At 38.8% G+C, this 23,359-nt stretch overlaps 1 protein-coding gene across 5 annotated transcripts in view; it reads right to left on the reverse strand.

Annotated features, from left to right (window-relative positions):
- Positions 1-235: 235 nt before the first annotated feature.
- XPO1 (exportin 1) overlaps positions 236-23,359 on the reverse strand; it is a 34,942-nt gene continuing 11,818 nt past the window's right edge. For all 5 annotated transcript variants that reach the window (XM_021527486.4, XM_085576973.1, XM_021527487.3 and 2 more), the window contains 22 exons: positions 23,038-23,110; positions 15,673-15,734; positions 15,554-15,598; positions 15,284-15,465; positions 14,770-14,818; positions 14,558-14,677; positions 14,326-14,454; positions 13,587-13,745; positions 10,993-11,190; positions 10,276-10,414; positions 8,804-8,985; positions 7,844-8,000; positions 7,576-7,739; positions 6,846-6,980; positions 5,792-5,975; positions 4,564-4,670; positions 4,015-4,209; positions 3,395-3,563; positions 2,530-2,664; positions 2,248-2,407; positions 2,073-2,169; positions 236-1,281 (listed from right to left, as the gene is read on the reverse strand). In XM_021527486.4, the coding sequence (XP_021383161.1) occupies positions 1,135-1,281; positions 2,073-2,169; positions 2,248-2,407; positions 2,530-2,664; positions 3,395-3,563; positions 4,015-4,209; positions 4,564-4,670; positions 5,792-5,975; positions 6,846-6,980; positions 7,576-7,739; positions 7,844-8,000; positions 8,804-8,985; positions 10,276-10,414; positions 10,993-11,190; positions 13,587-13,745; positions 14,326-14,454; positions 14,558-14,677; positions 14,770-14,818; positions 15,284-15,465; positions 15,554-15,598; positions 15,673-15,734; positions 23,038-23,110 (2,988 nt within the window). In that variant the 3' untranslated portion in view covers positions 236-1,134. The remainder of the gene's footprint in view (positions 1,282-2,072; positions 2,170-2,247; positions 2,408-2,529; positions 2,665-3,394; positions 3,564-4,014; positions 4,210-4,563; positions 4,671-5,791; positions 5,976-6,845; positions 6,981-7,575; positions 7,740-7,843; positions 8,001-8,803; positions 8,986-10,275; positions 10,415-10,992; positions 11,191-13,586; positions 13,746-14,325; positions 14,455-14,557; positions 14,678-14,769; positions 14,819-15,283; positions 15,466-15,553; positions 15,599-15,672; positions 15,735-23,037; positions 23,111-23,359) is intronic.

Raw genomic sequence — 23,359 nt, forward strand, 5'->3', positions numbered from 1 at the left:
AACGTGGTATGGAGTAGTTATCCACGGAGGTAAGTCAAAACAGCTACTGTACTTCCAAATGGAACCCAACTTAGTTCATGGTAACTTCAAGCACAACCAAAGTCCTTGAGATGAGGCAAGCCAGAAGCACCAGTTATCTACACCTTAAGGAACTTTTCCTATGCCTTCAAATAAAAATCTTAAATATGATCACAGCATTTTCATCCAATAAAAGAATAAGCCAAAGAAAGAAAAATAAATGTAAACCAAGTTTATTTTGCTCTTAAGTAGTGTTCTTTAAGCACTACAGCATGGTAAACAATGTAAATTAGTATAATTCATCTCAAAAGCCAGTTGTTTTTTTTTATTTTATGAGTTGTTAAAAAGATGCAGCCTATTCTAACAGGATAAATATTTTAACCATTTCACTTCGAGTTCATGAAGGCTCACAAATGAGCAACACTCCTCATTGAGGAAAACAAAAAGCTGTTGTCGACAAAGCGACAGCACACACACAAAAACAAAAGAACTGTGTAAAAATAACTAACTGTACTGTGTTCCCATACTCTTTAGAAGTTGCTTTACAATGGGATGATATGCACATGATCTTGCTGCAAACTTGCCATACAACTTGCGAATACACATAGCCTATAGCCTTACCACTCAGTCCAGAAAGCTGTTAACTGATCAGAACAAATGCAGCACTAGAATCCTCTGCTTAACAATTCAGTCTGCTTTACTCTTTACCTTTCCTCCTAGACTGTAGGACAGACTAGAAAGAAAATTACTCCAAATTAGAAGTCAATACCCTTAAAGGAAATTGTATTATTTTGCAATATAGTCTTTTACAAGTTACGCTTTGCCTATTTTCCCCTTAGCCACAAAATGGGCATGAAGTAATTACTTTGAAAATGCCTTAATTTTTAAATTCATGCAAATCTAAATAAAGATGACCAAACAAAAGCTTAAACAATGGAAGGATATTTCACAGAAAATTTCTTATACAAAAAACACATAAGAAAAAGGGCCACTAGGTGACATTTTAATTTACAAATTGGCATCATTTTGGTCAACAAATATCCAAGTGCTGTTTTCTTCTATCACAACAAAGTAGCTGTACAGAAAGAAAACTGCAAAACTTGTTTTATTTTTGTTTTAATCACACATCTCCTCAGGAATTTCATGTGGATTAAGGATGCCAGGTACAGACATCTGAAGTTTATGCTTCTCCTCTTGAGCCTGTCGAAGGGCTGTTTCTCTCTCCTCCAAGAATAAGTCTGATGTGTCTTCACCTGCAAATTCCTGGGATAATTCACACAAAAACATCAGTTTATTGTCAAGTGCTTAAGGCAGAGTAACAGCTTCCAAAATTATACATGAAACATCTTCCCTCCCTGTTCCCTGACAGGCTACATGCATGGTTTTCTGTTCTTAAGGTCACAACTAATATAAAGCAATATTTAAAGATGTTCACGATGTGCTACAGAATGGGATGCCAAACCCAGCATCTGGAGTCTATCACCATTAAAGCAGAATCATTACAAGTCTGAAATACCTGAAAATTCATCTCAAAACTAATTAACAAACTATTTCCTACAATCTTATCATTCCAGCATCTTTAGAAAAAAAAAAAAAAGGCATAGCATTAGGGTACTGAATTTCAAAACTGGTCCCAATTCCAAGCAGAATGGAAAAAAAAAATCTGGTTAAAAACACATTTATTTCTCATTAGATTTAGTTCTAATTTAGTTAGTTCAATTTCACACTTGTTTCAATTTGTTTTCAATTTCACACTTATTTCCCATTATATTTAGTTTTGCAGTTGTCCTAAGACATAAGGATTGTGTGCACAGTGTAAAACACAAGCAGTGATGTACAAACCCAATTTATGAAGCGAAATCCCAGTGGAACAGGTTCCATGAACACTACTTGGTCACACAAGCCACTGGACTGAGTACTCACTGCATTTTAAAAAGATGCAAAATAACTTCTATTTCTCAAACAAGCAATGACTCCACACTTTCCAAAAGCTTTCTGACAATATCCTGCTGAATATTACTTTTAATTTCTTGAGAAAAGCATGCCCAACACACCTTGATTTGGACCAGGAAATCCCTTAGGTGTTCCTTGAAGGCAGGAATATCCTGGTTTAAACTGAAGAGTCCTGTTACGAACAGCTTAACCTGGGCACTAACAGCAAACACATCAGTTAGCATTCCAAGAAGTAAGAACCCACAGAGAAGCATTAATGAATCAAGGCAGACTTACTCTTGCAGGTGAGGAAATGCAGATTTGAGGAGATTAGCCACATACTCCTGAATAAACATTTGGTTATTCACTGGATTTCCAGGGTTTAAAGGAGTACTTATCTTTCCCTCTTCTACCAAGTTGAACATGTAGGCAAGGATTGATGCATGCATTGTCAAACCTGTGCAGATCAAAGGCACACATAGGCAGTTGTTATTCAGAACATCCTGTTCTGTGTGACATTATTTTGATGTTCAGAGGGGTGCTTTGCAGCACCTGCCTCACACACAGGCACGTTCTCACCTGCAGTGTGAGAGGTGTCTGTGACCACAGAGAAGATGTGCTGGAGGATATCGCAGAAATATGTCTGATAGAAGCTCTGGGCAGCAGTCTCCTCCTGTGCAACGTTCTGCAACAGGGTGTAAAGGATCTGAAGTCCTGAAAAACAGGCATTGAAAAAGTGACCAAGAGAACAGTATTCCAACAGCTGGGAGATTTGGGCCTTTTCAAACAACAGGAATATACCAAGAAATCCTGATGAGCAGCAGGATGCCCAGCATGGCACACGTGATGGCTTTGTGAGGCACTGCCCCAGGCTGGCACTAGACGGCACTGCCTCCCAGACATGGCACACCCCTTTCAGCTTCATTATACTATCATTAGCATTCATTAGCATAAAAAGCCAATCACACCATTTAATGCGCAAAACCCTCTACCCAGACACGTGTTGGCTATTTCAATAAGGAAATATGTTTTAATGTTTGGATTTAAATGGAAACTTTAATTACTTCACTTGGTGAAATGCAACTGAAAAGTATCCTTTCTCCCCATCCCTAAATGGCTAAAAGAATCACTGGTTCCACAATTTTTTGTGGCACCATTTTAAGCTACTGCATCTGTTCAGCCATTTCAGAAGAGTGCCAATGCTCAGGTGGCAAAAAAAGCAAGAAGAAACTTGGTGCTCTCTTCCAACTACAGGAATGACTCAACAACCAAATAGCCCATCCATGGGTCCCTGGCTGACACCTTAGAGCTTAGACAGAGGAATTCTATCCTTGTGCTAATGAAGAATCATGTGCACAATATGCTAACTTTGATTAAAGACAAGGAAGTAAAAGAACAGCATCTACTAGAAAATCTCTGACCTGTATTAAACACTTCCATTTACCTGTATCTGCAACATTTCTCATTGTGTGTTTGAAAGCCCAAATAATAGAATCCAAGACAAGTTTGAACTGTGCAGGTGGAATGGCCAGGAAGGCTGGAAAGCAGTGAGAATTTACAGCTTGAAGTAGCAAGAAGAAGTTTGTTCTATGTTCAGGATATTCTTCAAAATCCTAGAAGGGAAAAGGGGAAAAAGCCAAGTTTCCTTAAGTTCTGTCATGGCATCTTCCATTAAACAGAGTAAGTCAGTACATACTGCACACTTAGTGAAGAAATAAATACTTAACTGAGCAGTAATGGTGTTCTTGCACTTTAAATATTTATCAATTTTAGCAGTTTGTCCTACACTAACATTTGACTTCTGCCTGCAGAAGTGCAGCACTCCAAGGCCCCGGAAAAATTACTAATGGCTTAAATGAAGAGCCAACCAAAGAAATTTAAAGCAATTTAAGTTATCTAACTAGACAGCTCAACTGTAAAACAAGTACACTCATTTGAGCAGAAATTCTGTCAAGTGCTACAAATACACTCTGTGACTGGAAGAAAATCATGAATCCCAAGATCCCACACATTGCAATGATGTCCAGAGGAAGATGTCTTATCTCAGGTTTCAAAGAGAAATACCTTGTTGATCATGTTTAGTGTGCACTCAAAAACAGCATCAAAGATCTGAGGTATTTCAGCAGTGATGTGTCCCCCCAGCTTGTTGACAATGATAGCCATGGTACTGAGCACCTCGGGTTCCCGAGCAGCTGGCACATTCCGCTGGTAGTCGATGAGAACTGCATCCAACAACGGAGGAACAAAGTTTTCAGCTACCTGGTTGGAAGAGTAAGCCATGTTATAGAAGTGCAGCTACTGGGCAGAGTCTCCAGCACAGTTCGCAGCCAAGTTAGTTCCTCCTTCAGTAACAGGTAATAAATTTCCTGACAAAGTTGAAGTTCCCATCCACCGTCTCCATATTAAATCTCCTGTCTCCCCTTAGGACTACTCTCAGCTTAAACTAACTGAAGTATCTCAAGCATTGCTCAGGCTTACCTCTTTTAATTTCTCTTCCTCCATTATATTTTACACACCTCCTGAAGGAAGTTCTTGTGACCAACAACTTAACACAAAGCAGAGTTCTTCTCAATTCTGTCTTAGGAGTTATTTGTATAAAATGCATCCACTTACCATCTGCGGATCATTGGACCTGCTCACCCAGCCAGAAATTAATTTTAAAGTTTCCCTTTTTACAGTCCTCATACTTCTAATCAAGGGCTGCTTTGTTACCATCTCACCTGGAAAATTTTAAAGCTTCAGTTAATTATGTGAGGTGCCAAAATGCAAAAATCAAACAAAAAACCAGAAACAAATAAATAAAAACAAAACAAAAACACAATCCCCTCCCCCCCCCCAAAAAAAGTGAAAACAAAAAAACCCCATCAAATTAACTTGATATAATCAAAACAAAGAATACTTGACTTTTATATCTGAATTGGCAAAGACTATTAAAGACTACTAAAGACTTCCTTTGTCTTTAATCTTTGCCAGTTGTAAAAACATTCTGAGGCAACTGCAATCACAGTTGCTGCTCTAGGAGCTCACCAGGCCCACAGCCCCAGCAACTGTTTCCTCAACTTCACTGTGTCTGGCAATGATGAATTCTGGCCATTAGATCAGCTGAATGAAAAGTTATTGATTTTTCTGCCAGTTCTATTCTGAATTCCGAGAAGCTACTTCAAGGTAAACTAGCTGTGCAGTTACCAAACTGCATTTAACATTCCAGTTTCCAGGTACATCTTGTGCACTGGCCAGAAAACTGGGCACAGCACAGAATTCAGCAACCGACTCATTTCATCTTGTAATGGACAACTACAGAAGCACATTCTGCAGAGATGCCACAGACCCTAAGTTAGCTGGTAAAAATAAGGGAAGTAATTGAGAATTCCTTCTGTGATTGCAAGCCTGGTTTACCATAACTTTCAGGCATCTTCACTCATTACATTTCTGCTAGACAGCCTTGTAGCAGCACACTCTCATCCTAAAACCCTGCTGACATTTTCTGAAGTAATGAATGAGATTCTATTTACAGACAGTCCTTTAATACTCAAAAGCAGAGCAAGGTAAAAGAACATAAGCATCTTGCTGAGATGCAGTGTAGCCTATCAATTTGGAGTGAGCATCCCTGGTGTTCTGCATTCTCCTAAACTTGATCATTTATAGATGTTTCTTCCTCCCTCTAAAGCTGGGTGTTCTTTATTTGAATACAACATCTGTTAACAAAGAAAGATTTAAGTGAGCACTTTCAGTCCTTCTCCACTCTCCCAAACAGTAAAATTAACCTAACTGGGATGTACTATGGAACCTAATGGCAGACACTGCTAAACCTCATTTTCAGAAAGAGCATGGAATTTCTTACCATTAGCCTGAATAGCTGCAGAAATATTTTCACTTAGGCACTTGTACACATTCAACATATCTAAATAAATTCTTCCAAGCTGAATCACAAAGGGGTGGCCAACTGCTTTACATGCTCGTACATTGGTTTTCAGAATGCTACCAAGCTGCTTAACTGTTTCAGGATCCTTTAGAATATCAACATTCTGTGAAAAAAAAAAATAAATAGACTTCATCTTCATTAGTGAACACAACTACCCTTTGGCTTTCAATATAAAATCCTAAGTTTAAATAATTTATTTTATACACTGTCTTAAAGAACAGATCACTCAAATTTATGGACTTTTTATACAGATCCTGAAGTCTATTTCATGGCATTTGCCACTACTTCCAACAGAGTCAGGATAAAAACTTCATTTCATTCTGCTTTTCTGCAGAATTATTTTTGCTGCAGTGCTACAAGCATTACTCTAAAGAAGAAAAACTAAGGAGATTAAGAAGTTGAAAACAGATAGAAGGGGTCCAATGGAAATGCAGTATGTTCTTGGGAGAAATCAGGGTAGGAAAAGTAACTCGAGCTTGCTTAAGGTTCAGGCCCTTAATTAGATTAAGTGCAAATGGGTTGTCTCTTGAAGTGCAAGACTGTTGTTCTTTAATGCGTACAGATAAAAAGTATTTTCAAAAGAAATAAACAGAAGATAAAGTAAGAAAATATGTACTTTAAGAGAATGGTGGAAGCAGAAAGGAAGAGCAGTGAACAGTATTTTTAGCACTTTAACTTTTGTTACCCAAAAGCCAAGTGAAAGGGAGGCATTGGAAAAAAACTACTGAAATGAATTCTGTACAGTAACAGACTGTACTTCAAATCAAGATTTAAACAAGTATTTATTTTGTCATTTAAGTCTCCTCTCTCAAAATAACCCCTTCATAGTCATGTCAATCTCTGTCTCAACCATCATATAATGAAGTCCAGCCCAACTCTGTGCAATTAGTGTGAAAAATACAACCAGGGGAGGGCAAACGTTTAGCAAGGTTTTTGACCTGAACACAAAACACATTAAAATGGAAGAGCTCACCTTGGTTGCCTGCTGAATTATGCTGTCCCACACCTGGTTGGGCAGCAACATGTACTTTTCTATCAGATGCTCCTGCACAGTTTGGTCTGTCTGTGCCCCAATCATGTATCCAACTGCTTCGTAAAATGTGTGCACCTGATGGGGACAGCAACACCACAAACACTGAGGTAAAAAAGGACTAAGGAAAAACTCCGCTTTACCAGACATGTTTGAATTGTGCACTGGCTCCCATCCATCCTGGAAGCATCTTTTTCCAGGTGCCAGATCCACTCTGCCTGAAGTTTCAGTACATTCAGTGTGCAGGTACACACTGCTCTCATTTCATGAGCCATGCCCTTCCCAGACGGTTTTCCCCTTCCTTTTTTGGAAAGGACTGGATTTTGGGTTTTCACTTTTTGGATTGCTTTTCACTCCCTCCTTCCAAAAAATAAGATATGTAGATATATACTGTAGAAGTAGGATATTGTTCTTTCCCAAAGCAGAACTACCAAGTTACATGCAGTGTCCTCTTGAAGACATTCCAGAAATCAAAATTCCAATTAAATGCACTTTAATTCTCCTTCCAAACATTTCAACTGACATCTCAGCAATGCAATTTGATCATGGTATTCATACCCTAACACTGTCCCTAAAAAATATAATTCAGCCCTTGCAAAACTCCCCTACATTTCAACAGGAAGAACTGTGCATTAATCTTTAAGAATTATCCATAACCCCAAACAGAACCTACCTGTTGTGGCTGAAGGTCACAGATAATTGTGTTAATATTGTTCAAGATTTCATCAATAAATGGCATGACCTCTCCCACCTGAACCTGGACAAAGTGTCGGCGGCATTTTTGTGCTATTTTTATGAAGGTATCACAAGCCATGTCCTGCACGCCATCGTGAGTTTCTAAATGAAATTAAGGCAGTTACTGCTTTGTATTTTTTCCTCTCCATGTATAGGCATCTTTTTTTAATAATTAAAACAGCAAATTTCAAAAGGTAGATAATTACCATGCATAAATTCAAACAGCTTGTTGACTACTGTCTTCAAAAATTTCCAGTGAGCTCTCAAAAACCGGGGGTATTGACCTACTATATACATTATATTTGATGCAATAATGGCTTTATTGTCCTTTCCTCGTTTTTGTTCGCAGAGTCCCAGGAGATCCTACAACACAACAGATTCTTAGTTTCCTCTTCAAGTTTGTCCAGTTCCATCAAAAGCATTACAAGCACAACATCCTATAAGTAGCTATATTAAAGGTGGTTGCCCACAATCAAGCTCAAAATCCAAATGAAGAAATAAAAGCCCAAACAAGTGCATTAAGACTGGGGCGATGCAATCATTTTAGTCTCATCCAAACCCTGATCACTGTGTTTTAAACTAAGAAATCTCCATTTTAAATTATAACAAAGGATTCCTGCAGGGTGAGTTCAACAACCCTTACAGTACTCAATACTGGCTGAGTAAAATACAGACTCCACATCAAAGAGAAGAAATTACACTACATCTTCTGTATGACTAAAAATTAAATATTCTGTAAGCATGTTTGTATGACTTGTTAAAATCCAGTACTCTTGTAAAAATATTACCCACGTATTAACCAAACTTCAAGTTTGATCAATGAATATACAGATATAGCAAAAGAGCAAGGTGTTAGGCTAGTTACAGTCGTGGATTACTTTGTCACTGCTGTATTTCATAAGCAATCCCTTTCTGTATCTTCTGCATCCCCAAAGAATACATTACACCAAAAATTAAAATTTATCTGATGAAAAGGCTACCTGGATAAATGCATTGTTCATTGCTAACTTATTCATCACCCCTAAATTCAGGATGGAAGACTTCCCATTAATTTATTCTTATCCACGGAGGCAGCTTTCTAAGATCACAGAGCAGTATGTGAGCAAGCTTTGTCTCCTCAGCACAAACTGAAGTGTAACCAAGCTGTTAGTTCTGCCCCACCATACCTTAATTACTGTAACTAGGAATCTTTTTTCATCTTCTTCGTGCATGGCACCACTGATGGAGCCGATAGCCCAGCACAAGGTGTTCAGATTCTTCCACGACCACTCCGTTCCATTCACTTGATTGTGAAGCTTTTCAGTCATAATTCGTTCCGTGTCTGCATAGTCCAGATGTGTGAGATAAACTGAAAGACATCAACGTGGAATCTTTTAAAGCAGCAGCCTGGAGCTGAACCCCAAAAGCAGTTACGTAAGTATTCACTGAAGCTCTTGGGTAAAAGCGTCCTGCTTCCTTCCTGAAGTCCTGACATCACGAGGCAGAAATTTGTTCAAATTATTTTAAAGATGGAGAACAAATTTTATTGAGAAGGGATTTCGGCAAAGCATCACATGCAGGTGATGTGAAAAGTCTAAATCAATGCATGTCCCATGTGATACCAAGGCAAATTTTTATCAAAAAGCATCTGTACTGAAGGCCTGTAGGGAATATGGGATTGGCTGCCTCTGGGGGACATTACACAGTTTGTAAGCTCATACATTCTCTTCAGCTCTGTATTTTATTGCTGGTTGCAATAAGCCACGATTAAAGTGGAGCTGGTGCTCCTGAACAGGTCTATGTGCAAGATTGAGGTATCACAACTCAGTCACTTGCATCAGCCCCTAATAGGATTATTGCCACCAATATAAAACTCTTAAATCCCAGCAAGTCAAGAGCAATTTCTGGCCAGGTTCAGAAACAGATTTTTACTGCACCACAGAAAACAACCACATTCTCCCCGCTTTTGTTTTTCTCTGGGTGAATCTTATAGGTAATACAACAGAAGCAATACAAACCTGACCTGCATTTTCATAGAAATAATCTTGTATCTGGCAAAACAATTTAGGCTCAGGACATACAGCAATTTGTTTCGTGAAACAAAAATGGTTTTCATAATCCACATGCAAATGTATTAAAACAATTTAACATTAGCTATACCTACATCCCCAGCAGACAGGTGAGAATAAAAACACCCACTACACACACATACACTTTGCATCTCACAAGTTTTCCAACATACACATTCCTAGTGCATCAGCCTGATGCTCAACACTCAGTGTTCCCATCTGCATTTGAGAATAAATTTAATATTGAATAATGTCCTGAATATCTGACAACTCTACTCCCTTTGCTACCTCAAGTTATGATTTGGACTCCCAATATTGTTTCCTGCCTCAAAAAACTCATTATCACTGCAATACCTAAGGACAAAATTAAGCAGTGCATTACTACTCACTCCATCAGGTGCTAAAACACTACATGCCTCAAACAGCAAACTTCAGAGCAGCCACTGCCTCCTCCCTTTCCAGTCTGTATAGTACTCCTTGCTGATAACCATTTCACCCACACAGTAATTCAGATGCTAAGATAACATACTGTAGCACTCTGACGCAGCTGCACAAACCCACAGCACACAAACTGCAGCCAGTTCACTTACCCAACGTTTCTCTCATATTTTTATACAAGTTTATGGAATCCGTGTCCTTCATGAATTCCCGAACTACCTCCCCTTGATCATTCTCCACAACCAGGACTTCTTCAGGCTTGGCCATGCGGCTGACCATGAGCAATCGAACCTGGGAGAAGTTAAAACTCCATCAAACTGCAACCACCAACACTCCCAGCTGCACAAGTGTCTCCAGAGCGCTCTGCCCAGGCAGCCTCAACCACAGACAGGTTATATCCATCTATCCAGACATGTCAGCTAACAAGCCATTGAAGATAGAGCCTGCTGACTTCTCTCCCTCCAATGAACCAGCAGAGTACTTAAACCCCAACCTATGTAGTATTTATACTACAACAGTAACCTCAAAATGTCTATGTCATATTAGGGGTCTTTTAAAGACCACTGTTCCCAAAACACATGAGTTTTCCCTCCAACTCTAACACCCCAGCCTTTCTGTTTACAGAAAGTGCTTAATACAGATTTATGTTAAAATTAAGTATCTTTAAAAAGCTGAAATATCACATTAATTATCTCCTTATATACTGGTGTCATCTTAAAGTATTTTCACATTGATTGAGTTGAATCAACTCAATCAATATAGACTACTCTAAGGTGAATTTTCTTATGTCACTCCTTACACAAAGTGAAATCTCTAATTCACAAACAGAATCTGAATCTTCAGAGTGCCTTCACTTGAGCATGGATTACCTTGGACAAAACAGGCAAATAAAGCTGTCTCCTTGGAGGAACATCGAAGTGTTGGCTCCCTGAAAGCAGCGGCGAAGCTGACGTGGAGAACGGACTTTCCCTGTAGAGCTCAGCTGCTAAATGGTTCCAATACTCCAGGCAAATCTTGAAAATTTCAGTTTCTTCAACTTCTGATACCAACAACATGTAATGAAGAGCCTGGAAAAGAGTGGTTTGAACACCCAATTAGTGAGTATATCTGCAGGTCAAACCACATTGCTTCAAGTTCAGTTATCCAAATCCTGACGGAATGCCAAATGAATCTGAGAGTTTGGAACAAGAGGCATTAACATTGCAACAACATTACTTACAGGTCAAGAGTTGTGACTGGCAGAGCAACTCCAAACCAAAAATCCCATCACTTATTGTTATTTTCAAAGTGTGTTTGTATTCTTAAATCTGAAATAGCCTAAAGACATCTTAGAAATGCCATTACCAAACCAGCCTGTTTGTAAATTATCAAACCCACAGCCTCTGGAGTTTCTACAAGGCATCTTCAGAACCTCAAAAAAGCCTCACCAGCTGGTATCAGTGATTGCTATTCTCAAGACTATTGCTGCTACTTTGTTCTGGATCCTTTGACCTTGGAATACTGCTTAGCTTTCGGAGAAGTCATCTACCAGAACATTTTCAAATTCTTCCCTGACAGAACAGCCAGAGCAGGCTGAGCAGGGAAAGCCACTGATGCAATTCTGACAAGCTCAGATACCAACCAAAGAAATTAAAACTACACAGACAAACCTTTTTTGCCTAAGCTTATTATGCAGTCCCTGGTAAAAGATATCAAAGCAATTGCCCATTAGTGAACAAACAGAATGAAATTATAAAATCTGAAGATATTTTCATAGTTTAAATACTCAAACAGCTTAAGCATTTTGAAAGGTAAAGACCTGATTCAGTATCTCCACCTACAGTGTCAAAAGAGGGACTCAGGACAGCCATACATTAATCTTTATCAATTTCTCTTGGTAATATCAATTAAAATGACTGATGTAGAGTCCTCTGCTAGTGTACAGAGATCCAGTGAATCCACGGAACAATTTCAGCAAAAAAAAAAAGTGCAGGAATTAACAGGTTAGAATTACACACAGCTTTTTAAAATAAACCTCTACTTATATTCTATTACACCAGAGCTTAAAAAAGTTTAATTTGCAACTATTTTAGGCAGGCATTAAACATTACAAAGTCTTCAGAATCCAGTTTTGTAAATGTCTTTACACAGGTCCTCCTAGTACAGCCTCAGTGTAAGTAGAAATTTGAGTCTTGAGCTGTGTGCCCCTGATTCTCAGTTATTTTAAAAGCTTACTATTTGCAAATTCAGGAATTATCTGGAACTGTTATCAGCTGCTCAACTAAAAAAGTGATATGCCTCTGATTCCAGCTTCTAAATGAACTACAATTTGATATTTGCAGCCAATTTTAATTATATGGGTTTTTTTTGTTTGGTTGTTGGTTTTGAGGTTTTTTTGTTTGTTTTGGGTTGGGTGGTTTGTTTTTGGTTTTTTTTGTTTTTTTTTTTTTTTGGTGGGGGTAGCTCTTTCGGTAGAGGGCTACCTCCAGAAGATATTGAGAACATTGTCTGGAACAGACTGTAATTCAGATGTACTGGATTACAGCTAATCAACCTGCAAAACGCACTTCCTCCTCCCAGGATACCTAGTCTCCAGGTTTAAAAATTAGGGTGATGGTTTTTTCCCTATCTCAGGGCAGTTCCTCAGCCTACAACCTCCAAACCTGCACAGGGCTTGATTCTGCACAGAGAAAATGGTTCTTCAAGGGGATATGGAGCAACTTCTATTCCCTTGGAGTGGAGTTTTCACCATAGAACAGTTCAATCCCAGCAAAATTGCTATTCACAATTGAAACAACACACCTGAGACCCCCAATCTTGTGACCTACCCCCACTACAGCATGAAGCAGTACCCTCAGTGCTTCATCCTTTTCAACCCTTCATTCTTATCTGAACCTTCAATATTTGCCACAATCCCAGTGGTTTTACTGTCACAGTCACTTGGTAGGGCTCTGCCACTGGCACACACAACCTTTACTGCATAGAAAGTCTCATCCCTGAAGACTATTTAAAGCTTTTCAGCTAGGAAATGGCAAACTAGGCAAGAAGCTACACCAAGATGGAGGAACTGGCCTACAGCATGTGCTGGACCCTAGGGAGCAGCTCTGGGTGCTCAGTGAAAACACAGACTGATGAAGTCATACAACACCCCTTCTTCATGTGAGAGTCAAACAGAACATGTAAACCCAAGGAAACAGAATATATTCATTTACTTTGAAGTACTATTTAACACTTCCATGCAGGAACAAATAAGAAGAGGGTGAGACCAAGTTTTCAGACACTGCACTGGTAAAGGATCACAGAAAAGAGAATGCCATTGAAGCATACTAGGAAACAAACCTTATGAGGAGGTTTTGTATTTGACTAGATTTTTTTCTCTTACCAACTTTAATTTAAATGCTCTAGAAATTCCATTAGTATCACATCCTTTGAGCATGAGAACACACCTGATGCATTTCTAAACGAGATAAATCAAGCTACTTACCTCCATTAGTGTTTCCCTCAGATTTAACCTTTTTTCTATAAGTAGACCATGCTCCTTGAGGAACGTGCAGAGGAACAAACTGAGATTCTGAATGAAGTTCTGTTCATCATCTTTTCCATTTGAGTATGCAAGTCGGATATTGGTATTTAAAGGAAGCATCTAACAAAAATAAATCATCAAGAATTTCCCTTTTTATACTTGTTAATACAAAGTAGTTGTCGTGTACGTTGCCTTTTTTTTATGAAGAACTTCAAGATGGACCAACATTGCCAAGAGAGGAAAATACTTAGAAAAAACCCTTCACCCATCCGCTTATATATAAATACACTGAGGAAGGGACACATGTACCTGAATCTGAACTACTCAGAGGGGAATCATCAAATTATATAAATTTGATGTATGGCTTTTAGTGAGACATGTTTCTATCTGTGCCAAAAATTAAAAAAGAAACTTGCAGAAGTTAGGTCAGTTTAGGTCCTGAGACATAGTTCACATTTCCCCAGGAGACAGCCAAAGGGCCCAAAATACCTTTTAAACTAATCAAATCAATAGAGCAGAAATGCAGCTGCAATCCAGTTCAGAAAAACACACTCAGCATCTTCTGATTAAGCCACAAATACCACCAAAAAACAATACTTTTCCTATCAAGAGCTCTATAATGAACATAAACCCATCAACTTACTACAGAAACATATTTTGTGATGCAAAATTCAAAAGGAGATTTCTGATAAACATTTACCTGTTTTAACTGCATCATGGTCAGTGTAAAAAGTGTTACAAACTGTTCTTCATACTGGCTTACACTGACACCTGCAATCTCTGTGAGGCACTTCAAAGAGACATTGCGAAACATGGGAACATTTAAGAACTGTTGAGGGAAGGAAAAAAAATAAAGAGCATTACGGAAGTGTTGTACAGCTTTTCTGCAACTTGTATTTAGATTTAATAGTTATCATTTTTTGCAATAATACCTTGTATATTAGTGTGCTGATTAACTTGGTCTCAAATATATATCCCAAAGGAATCCAGTTCAGAAATCGTAGCAAAGTTTCCAAAGTTGCATGGACTAAGGGAGCATTTTGGGAGTTTTCCTGTAAACAACCATTTAGAGTTTATGGCATTGTGACACTGTTAGGCACAAAGGGGGGAATTTTAAAAACATCATTAAAGAAATGCAACTTACCATCACAAACTGACACAGTTGAAATATCTGAGAGAATTCATTGCACATGCTGTAAAAATAATAATTGAAAACTAAGCATTTCCACATTTCATAAATCAAAATATCTATGCCCACAGGACAGATCCTTAAGACCTACACCCATGGAGGCATTCTAAAGCCACCTGGTTTATCCCCATTTTCATGGTAAAAATGCGTATTTGAGGTAGCTTGAAGCCTGTGCCTGCAAATTCTAAAAAGGAAATACAATCAATCAATGCTGAATGCTGTATTAAAAGCATAGGAACCATAAGTCAACAGATGCTACCTGCAGCAAGGTACAAATCCCTGCGTGTACAAAATGGAAGTTGGGGATCCCAAAGTAGTGCTTCAAAGAAAAAAATCAGTAACCCTCTTCGGCTCAGAAATGGAATTACACAGCTGTAGGTGTTCACACAAGGGCTCCAAGTGTGAGCAACTATTTAGCAGCAAGCACGAAGTCTACTCTGTTCATTAAGACTTAAACATATATACTTGCCTGTCTTTCAAATGCTTAGCTTTTACTTGAGTAATCTGGCCACTGGAAAAATCAAACACTTCTTCACTCAGCAGTTTCAGGATCACCATGTTGTTCTGGCAGAGGCTCTCACTGGTCCTGCTCGCTCCCACAATGTCACTGATAAATGTCGGCCAGTGCTTCGGCCACTCTTGTTTCAGGATCTGCAAAGGGAACCAAGCCCCATGTGAGACACACAGCAATGGCAGACACTTTAGAGCAAGGTATAAAATGTTATGAATTCTGGCGTACCTGAACAAGAATCATATTCAGTTTCCCAATATACACTTTCTCTTTCTGGAAAAGAGAAGAGAGGAATCAGGGTTGTGCATAACATTCCCCTTATCCTCCCCTGAGAATTCTTCACTTACTTCTACACACGCTGGGTCAGATGAGGTCTTGATAATTAGGCCAACAACATATTTTTTAATACCTGCAAAAGAGGTAGGGATTTATATTCAGATAAGCCATATATCACAGATGTAGCAACAATTATTTCTGAATTCAGATTCTTCATGGTTTTAAACCAGAAACACCACTAACAGGCCAGATAAGCCTGAGTCAGTGAGCATCCTTCTTGTGTGCTACATGGGAAAAACACACCTTTATCAATCCTGACAGGGGATATTTTAGATGTACGAACAGCTTTACACCAAAACTATTTCAATGAAGCCAAAGACTACGGACTAGAGTGTCCTTGCACTAAATTGTACCACATCAAAGTGAACTCCAAGAATAAACAGAACTTCCTAAGTGTGACTCCAGTTTTAATGCCAGGTTTGGTAAAGTGCACGGAAAGCTTTGACATATCACCTGCACTGCATGTAGAAGTTCAGAGCTGGTCTAGTCTACTTAGGTGATCCATTTTAAAAACAGAAATTCCTACACATTTTAAAGTTGGAGCTTAACAGAGCGTCTCTTGTGAAATCTTACAAGAACAGAACTCAAAAGTTCTTTCATTAATACAGCACAATTTGAGTGTGAACCACTGGGCTTTCATAACACATATGGATGCTGTGAGTCCACAAACTCAGTAAATTCTGCTTTATTGCTTTTAGGTTTTCTTACCTTACATTGGCAATTGGACAACCAGGCATGCTCAGTGTTTTAAAACCATTCATTTTGTTGTGTTTCTTCTACAAATGTTTCTAAATTATTTTAGAACTTTCAGCTCCACCGTAAAACCAGAAAAACCCTGATCACTGTAGGGAAGTGACACTGCCCCAAAGTTTCATTTTGCCACCTAACCCTCAGCTCACTCGTAATTACTAAATCCATGGGCAACCATGACTCTCCAAGTGATAAGATCCATTCTGTACAAAAACACCCAAATCCCAGGAAGAGGCACACACAGAGGGCCTGGAGTCACAACCCAGGTGAACATCCCAGGAGTTCAGCTCTGACAGCAACTTCAAACCAGGCAAGTGTTTTCTTGTTTTAAGGAAGTCTGAGAATTGGTGGATGCTTTGCTATTCAAATTCATGAACCCAAAACTCTTGTTTCAATAATTTCTTGAACAAGTCAGCTGACTCATGCAGACAACATGCATACATTGAAGACTTCAGAATTTGTCACTTCCAGAAGAATGTCTTCTGTTGAAGATATAATCCACACCCTCTGTTCTAAGTTTTAAAACCTAAGACTTGACCAAATTCAGTAGTGTTTTTTTTTTCCCAAGCTTAAGCAAGAGAATTAAAAGGGATAATTTATTAATTGCATCCTCGTGAAATCTGGAAAAACTAGATTCAGACTTTGAGCCATTAGCTATATACTAGACAGGAGCTGTTCTACAGGTAGTTCCAATTGCAAGTGGAACTACTCACTATCATCAGCTGGGATCAATCCCCACTGCTCCAGGAGAACAGTCATTATTAAAGAATCACTGTCAGGCACTGAGTAAGAGTTATTACCAAGCATCATAGGCCTGTTCTGATGTTTTAAACCTAAAACACACTCTTTGCTGAAGCATTATAATTTACAAATAAGATACGAAAGCCCCCCCCCCCCCCCAGTATGGAAACAGGTTTGCAGAGCCAGAAACTGAACTGTTATAACCATCTGCCAAACCACTAAGGGAAGCCTACGGTTGCAACTCTTTGCATTTCAAAAAGGAATTAAGAAGTTAATATTGCTTTTAGAGTTCCAACTGCAAATCCATGGTATTTTCCATCTTTCTGCATCAATAGCATTGTGCTGTGCACTAACAACTTGAATACTGTTCTGCCATCAATCTGGCCTTGAGACCAGCAGAGGAAAACAGCTGCTCTGCTTCATAGTTTCTCTATTTAAAAAATTAAAATGAAAGTAAAAACGGTGACCACAGCTCAAAAGACAATCTAAAAAGTTTGCTCCCTTTCACACATCACACTGCAGGCTCCTGAGATTGTCCATCCATGGAACAAAGTAATATTCTTAATCCCCTAAAAGCAGCAGCTATCCAATTCTCTAATGCTCCTTTTGGCACAGATGTCATTTTATACTTTTTCTACTTCAAGTGTTATTGTTCCTGCTCGATACTTAATAGCTCATTTATTTATCATTCCTTAGGAAAGATAATTTTCAGCATTAACAAATATATGTCAAATTTATGTTCTGACAAAAATCATCCCAGAGGTTCATTACCATTTTTCAGCTAAACATGTCCAAGAAACTGTTCAGGGGCAGTAATCTATGGGATAAGCTAAAAGCACTGTGATTGGGGAACTTAAAAGGAAGTGTTATGCTAGAAAGGAAAGCACAGGACATGCAAAGACCCCACAAACTGCCTAGAAGGTCTCTTTCCATCACAGAAGCAGCTGAACAAGTCTTGAAGAGGCCAAAACCACAACTGCCAAGTTAAGGCCCTTTACTGAGCCAAGCAGGAAGAGACAGACAGTGCAGGAAAACAGACCTTCTAATAAAACAAAACAAAAGCCACACCAACCACAACACCCAGGACACACAAAATGTTCTTCAAAGACTATCTGACCTTGCAAGTACACTGATCTCAGGGCAACCAAAGGGAGCAGACCCAGCTCCAGGCCTGGACCAGCCCCACTGCTGGAATTTTCTGGAATGCGAAGCCTGAGAAGTACTTTTGTACGAAGTCCCAAAAAAGGTTGATAGAGAAAGGGCATGAACTTGAGGCATTTTAGAACATTCCTGGATATCCATTAGATACTGTCATGCTTCTGTGAAAGTTGCTCCTCGACAGAGGTAAACATCCAGTACAACTGAAACCCTTCCTGGAGGGAAAGTAGTTTTCCCAAGTGACCCAAGCTATGCAATGCTTCAAGTGGAACTGGGACAGTGAGGAACATCACATTATCTCACATGAGTCATTTCTGCAGCCTGAACTTGTGGAAATATCCTCCAGTTTAACCTCTGGATGTGCTCTAGGAAACCATTACCTCTCCTGCACTCTCTGTACCCTGAGCACAGAGCTCCTGCTACAGCCCAGTACAGCAGGTAAATAACCATGGACACAAACAGCAAACACGCCTGCAACAAACCGTCTTGTCCTCAAGGCACACAAGCATAGTCTTCTGTGCAATTACAGAGCACAAGCATTTAACAAGTGTTAAAAATTATTCTAGCTGGTGCTGCAGATGCAAGCTCGTTCTAATTTACTACGATTAATAAAGTCTCTGCTTGTATTAAATATTAGGCACAAATGAATCAAGTGAGCTACGTAACTCAGCAAATTAACATTATTTTGCAATCAAAATGAGAATTTCAAATGCTAAAGCTGAGCTGTCCTTTCTGGGGATGTTTGTATGCATACACACACTGAATCGTTTCATCCCAAAATGTAGTCAAAATACCATCTTATTTTTAGTTTTCAGAAACAATACTTTCCCATACAGTCCCACAATCACCTTTACTCCTTAGTGGTGAATTGAATCAATGCATGATCTTTTTGCTTTTCAACAGAAAATTCATGAAAACTCTGAAAAAAAGCACAGAGTTTGTTTCCACACGCACACATACAGAAGTGCCATGTAGCTCATCCCCTCTTCATTACAGAGAACCAAAGAAACATCTTCCTCATGAATCAGGCCAGGAATTTCCATTAAAAGATCTCATCTCTGCACAGAAAAGCCTCCTCTACAGCAGCTTCCACTGCATCAAAAGTTTTACACTCAACTCCAGGACCTTCCTGGAAAACACTGAACTGCATCTCTGAACACTTCACTTTTTCATTTCAGGATGAGAAAAGATGTAGAAGCAGTTTGTGTTTCATAATGAAGAAGTGCTTTATCCAGCTCCAAACACTCCAGACAAGCTTGCTCTGTTCAGGGGAACGGTATTTGATGTCACAATATGGGATTAATGAAACGTATCACTGCACTGAAGACCAAAAAGCCTTTCTTCCCAGGCAGGTTTTCACACTGCCAAAGAAAATCCTTTTGAGACCACAGCACTTTAATCAAATGCCATCCTTTTTGAGTGTTATTAAACAATCAACTCTAAAGGATATTGGAGTTTAAAGCAATTTAGTACCACACCTCAATATACCCAGAAGTCCAACTTGAGAATGACGGCACAAGAGCCTGGCCATGAGCCAGGTTCAGCACTGCCTGGGATGTTCTGGAATACATCACCCACCCCAGCCAGGCTTCAATGAAAACCACGTGACATCATCTCTGTACGTGGAAGAGCCATTCCAAGCACCCTCCTGAGGACTAAATAAATCATGCACAGCAAGGCTAACCATTGCTGGGGGCTATGACCAAACATGTCTCGAGGCTGAACACATAGGTAAGGCATCTGATTTAACTGAATTTTACCCCTTCTGTGCCTCAAACTCCATTAAAAACTAAAAAGGCATCACATCAATATTTTAAAATTGTAAATGGATTGTTTTGCTCAAATCTTGTTTCAGAATTATGGAAAGGTAAAAACGAACTTTTCAAGAAGTGCTCACAAACAACAGCATCTGAGGAACAGAAAGCTATTTTACAAAACGTAAAAGCCAGCAGGGCCAGAAAAGCTCAAAACCAAAAGTTATTTTAAAACCAAAGAAAAACTTCAGAAGAGAGCTTCAAATCTAAAGAAGACATCTGAAGAAAACATTTTCCTCCTTGCATTTTAAATTCAAGGCTGGAAGCTGAAACCCTCCAGCACACAGATAGAAGCAGTAATAAACCTCTGGCTAACCTCACAACCCAGCAAGTCATTCTGATGTACAACTTGTTAAAAACCAAAAGAAGTTACAGTAAATGTTCTGAATGTTCTGTAATTAGCAACATTGCTTTATTTCTACTAACAAGTTTCAGGGAAGTAATTTCAAAAATGTTTTTTATTCACTGACCATTTAATTCAGATCTGCTCTTGACTTTATCTCTTAAGCACTGCTGTTGCTACAAAGGGGGAACAGTGGTTTTCTCATAAATGCATTTAGTTTCCTCTTTACCAACAGTGAGACTTGTCACCTGTATTTACTACACAAACCAACCAGACATTATGATATAAGGTAAAACTGATTTGAAACCTACATGATTTGCTTCATTACTAAGCATTCAATTGTACACCAAATTTCAGGTTCCTCCATACACATTCCACCAGTTAGATTTCAAACAAGAAAATCCTGTCAACCAAAGAATGGCTGGAGTCAAGGAAACCTCAGTTTAACCAGCATTACTATCTCCCAGGTAATCAAGCCACCTAAATGAGCTCTGGAGCAGCTATTTTATACCAGCCAGTACCATCAGCCAAAAAAAATTAAAAAAAAAAAAAAAAAAAAAACCAAACCAAAACAAAACAAAAAAAACCCAAAAAAAAACAACAAGAAAAAAAACAACTACCACAGACCAGATCAAACTGGATTAGAGATTAAACAGATTCTCCCTTCTACACCACTGAGGCCAAGGTGGATAAAATGCCAAGGTACAGAAAATACATTTGGTTCCTCTTCTACCACAAAAGTAAAAGCCACTAACCTAGTTTCCCTAGAACAGGATAAAAGTCAATTTCACTATTTTAGTTTGTTTCTGTCAAAGGGAAAATGTTTTCAAAGCTGAACAAACACCACACTTTTGTTATTATAAAGGATTTTTTTTTTATTTCCTCTGAGTTTTCATAGATATATAAGTCAGAAAAAGTAAGAATAGGATACCTCAAGATGATTACACAACTACAAACAGTAACTTTATTTTGCCTTGTAACATATAGAGTTGTTGCATCTTCTTAGATGGCAGGAACCACCCCAACAGCACTGTCACTGTTAGAGATAAAATGACCCAAAGCACAACCAGCAGCAACCTCATCCCTCCACCATTGTTTCTCAGCTCTCCTACGCATTAAGAGAATGAATTTTAAGACTCTGAATTTCTGAATTGCATCCTGTATTTGGCACCCATTCAGTTCCAAACTATCAAGTTAGGTCCATCCCTGTGACATCTGCCCTACATCTCCCTTCACCAGTGGGCAATAATACCCCTAAGCTCCTCTTCCTCCTGCTATACCTCCCACAGCAAAAACTGTAGGACAACTTCAAAATGCTGAAACTAAGTGCTCATAGTCAGGGTTGTAACAAAATATGACTGAGCTGAAATACTCCAGTAATTAAAAGCACAAGAAAGTTAACTTTAGCTAACTAAGGTGCTCTTTTAGTTTCTCAAAAGGGCATAGTTGTGTCTGAGCCTTAGCTGAAGCTGCTCCCTAGAAATCTCCAGCAGCAGAATGAATGAAAACTTCACTTCCAGTTTTACTTTCAAAGACAGCTACCCTTTGCCAGCCTATAGCTGGAAGGGATGGGAGAAAGTCAAGGAGAGGAATAAGCACAAGAGTGTCAAAATCCTTCTCTATGCATTTGTTTTCCTCAACACTTCAAATTCAGTTTTAATTAACATAGTTTCAGAACCAAAGCACTGGCAGTAAAAATTTAAAGCATGTCTCAGCATAGTTAATAAAAGCCCTCAGCAGAACACAGAAATATGGAACCTTTAATTAGTTCCAAGATCAGCTTTTAGTAAAAAGCCAAGTATAGAAGAGTGACACCATTTAATGTTAAGAATTTGAAGTGGTTGCACTTAATGTTTTGAAGTCCCATGTTGTGATGACTTGACAGACAGCTATGTGAAGAGCACTAACCCTGCAACCACAGGGGTACTTCCATTTACTGGAGACAACGTCTAAAAGTCAGCAACATTGAAAGCTACAAGGGAGGGAAAAACCCACAAACTAAGAACAGAATTGATTTAAAGACTTAGAGAGACTTACAGCTTCCTTGCATTGATGCCATGCTGGGGCTCTCCCTACACTGTGCCAATTACAGTAATCTGCCTGTTTATACACTATAGCTCCCTGCCTAACAGAATGAGTGACCATCAATAGCTAAGAAAGTGCATTTATTTAGTGTTTCCATTTTAAAATCATTGTAACTGCTTACAATTTCAAATAATAACACAAACGTACACAAGGTAACAAGTGGGCCACAGTGTCTGCTAGGGGCTGCACACACAGCTTCGAGAGGGTGAAGAAAACAAAACCTCCCGTTCCAAGTACAGAAAATGAAAACCTCTACCTCAATGCCAGGGGTTCACGTCAGATGTTTCAAAACTATCAGTCACATATTTCCCACAAATGCACAGAATTTCAGCTGCTCACCAATCCAATGAGACCACTAATCACAAAAGTGAAAGATGTGGTTTCATCATTCAAGATATCACAACACATGACAGAAATGTTACTTATAGACTGGAAGTCTAAATCTCAGTTAATACACGAAGTTCTGAGGAAAACTCCCTCCCTACCTTCACACTGGTTTCTTGGAAGAATCTTCCATCTTGTTTTTATCACATTTTCCAAGATTTGCAGTCCATAATACTGAAATTGGAGAAGAACAAAATGTGAGTACATTACTGTAGGACCAACTAACTTTCAGGACTCTCATTCAATCAGACATTCACACTTAACATCTAAGACTTCAAGATTCTTAAACTAACAATTTTATTAAATATATGTCTATTCACCCATTTATTGAGGTTTCATGCATAGTATTTTCTTGTTTTATTCTTGGCTATACTAAGTCCTGCTGTTTGATCATGCTCACACCAGGAGGGGGGAAAAACAATC

Source organism: Lonchura striata, chromosome 3 (assembly GCF_050655825.1).
Source record: "Lonchura striata isolate lonStrDom1 chromosome 3, ASM5065582v1, whole genome shotgun sequence".
In the NCBI taxonomy this organism is placed as follows: domain Eukaryota; kingdom Metazoa; phylum Chordata; class Aves; order Passeriformes; family Estrildidae; genus Lonchura; species Lonchura striata.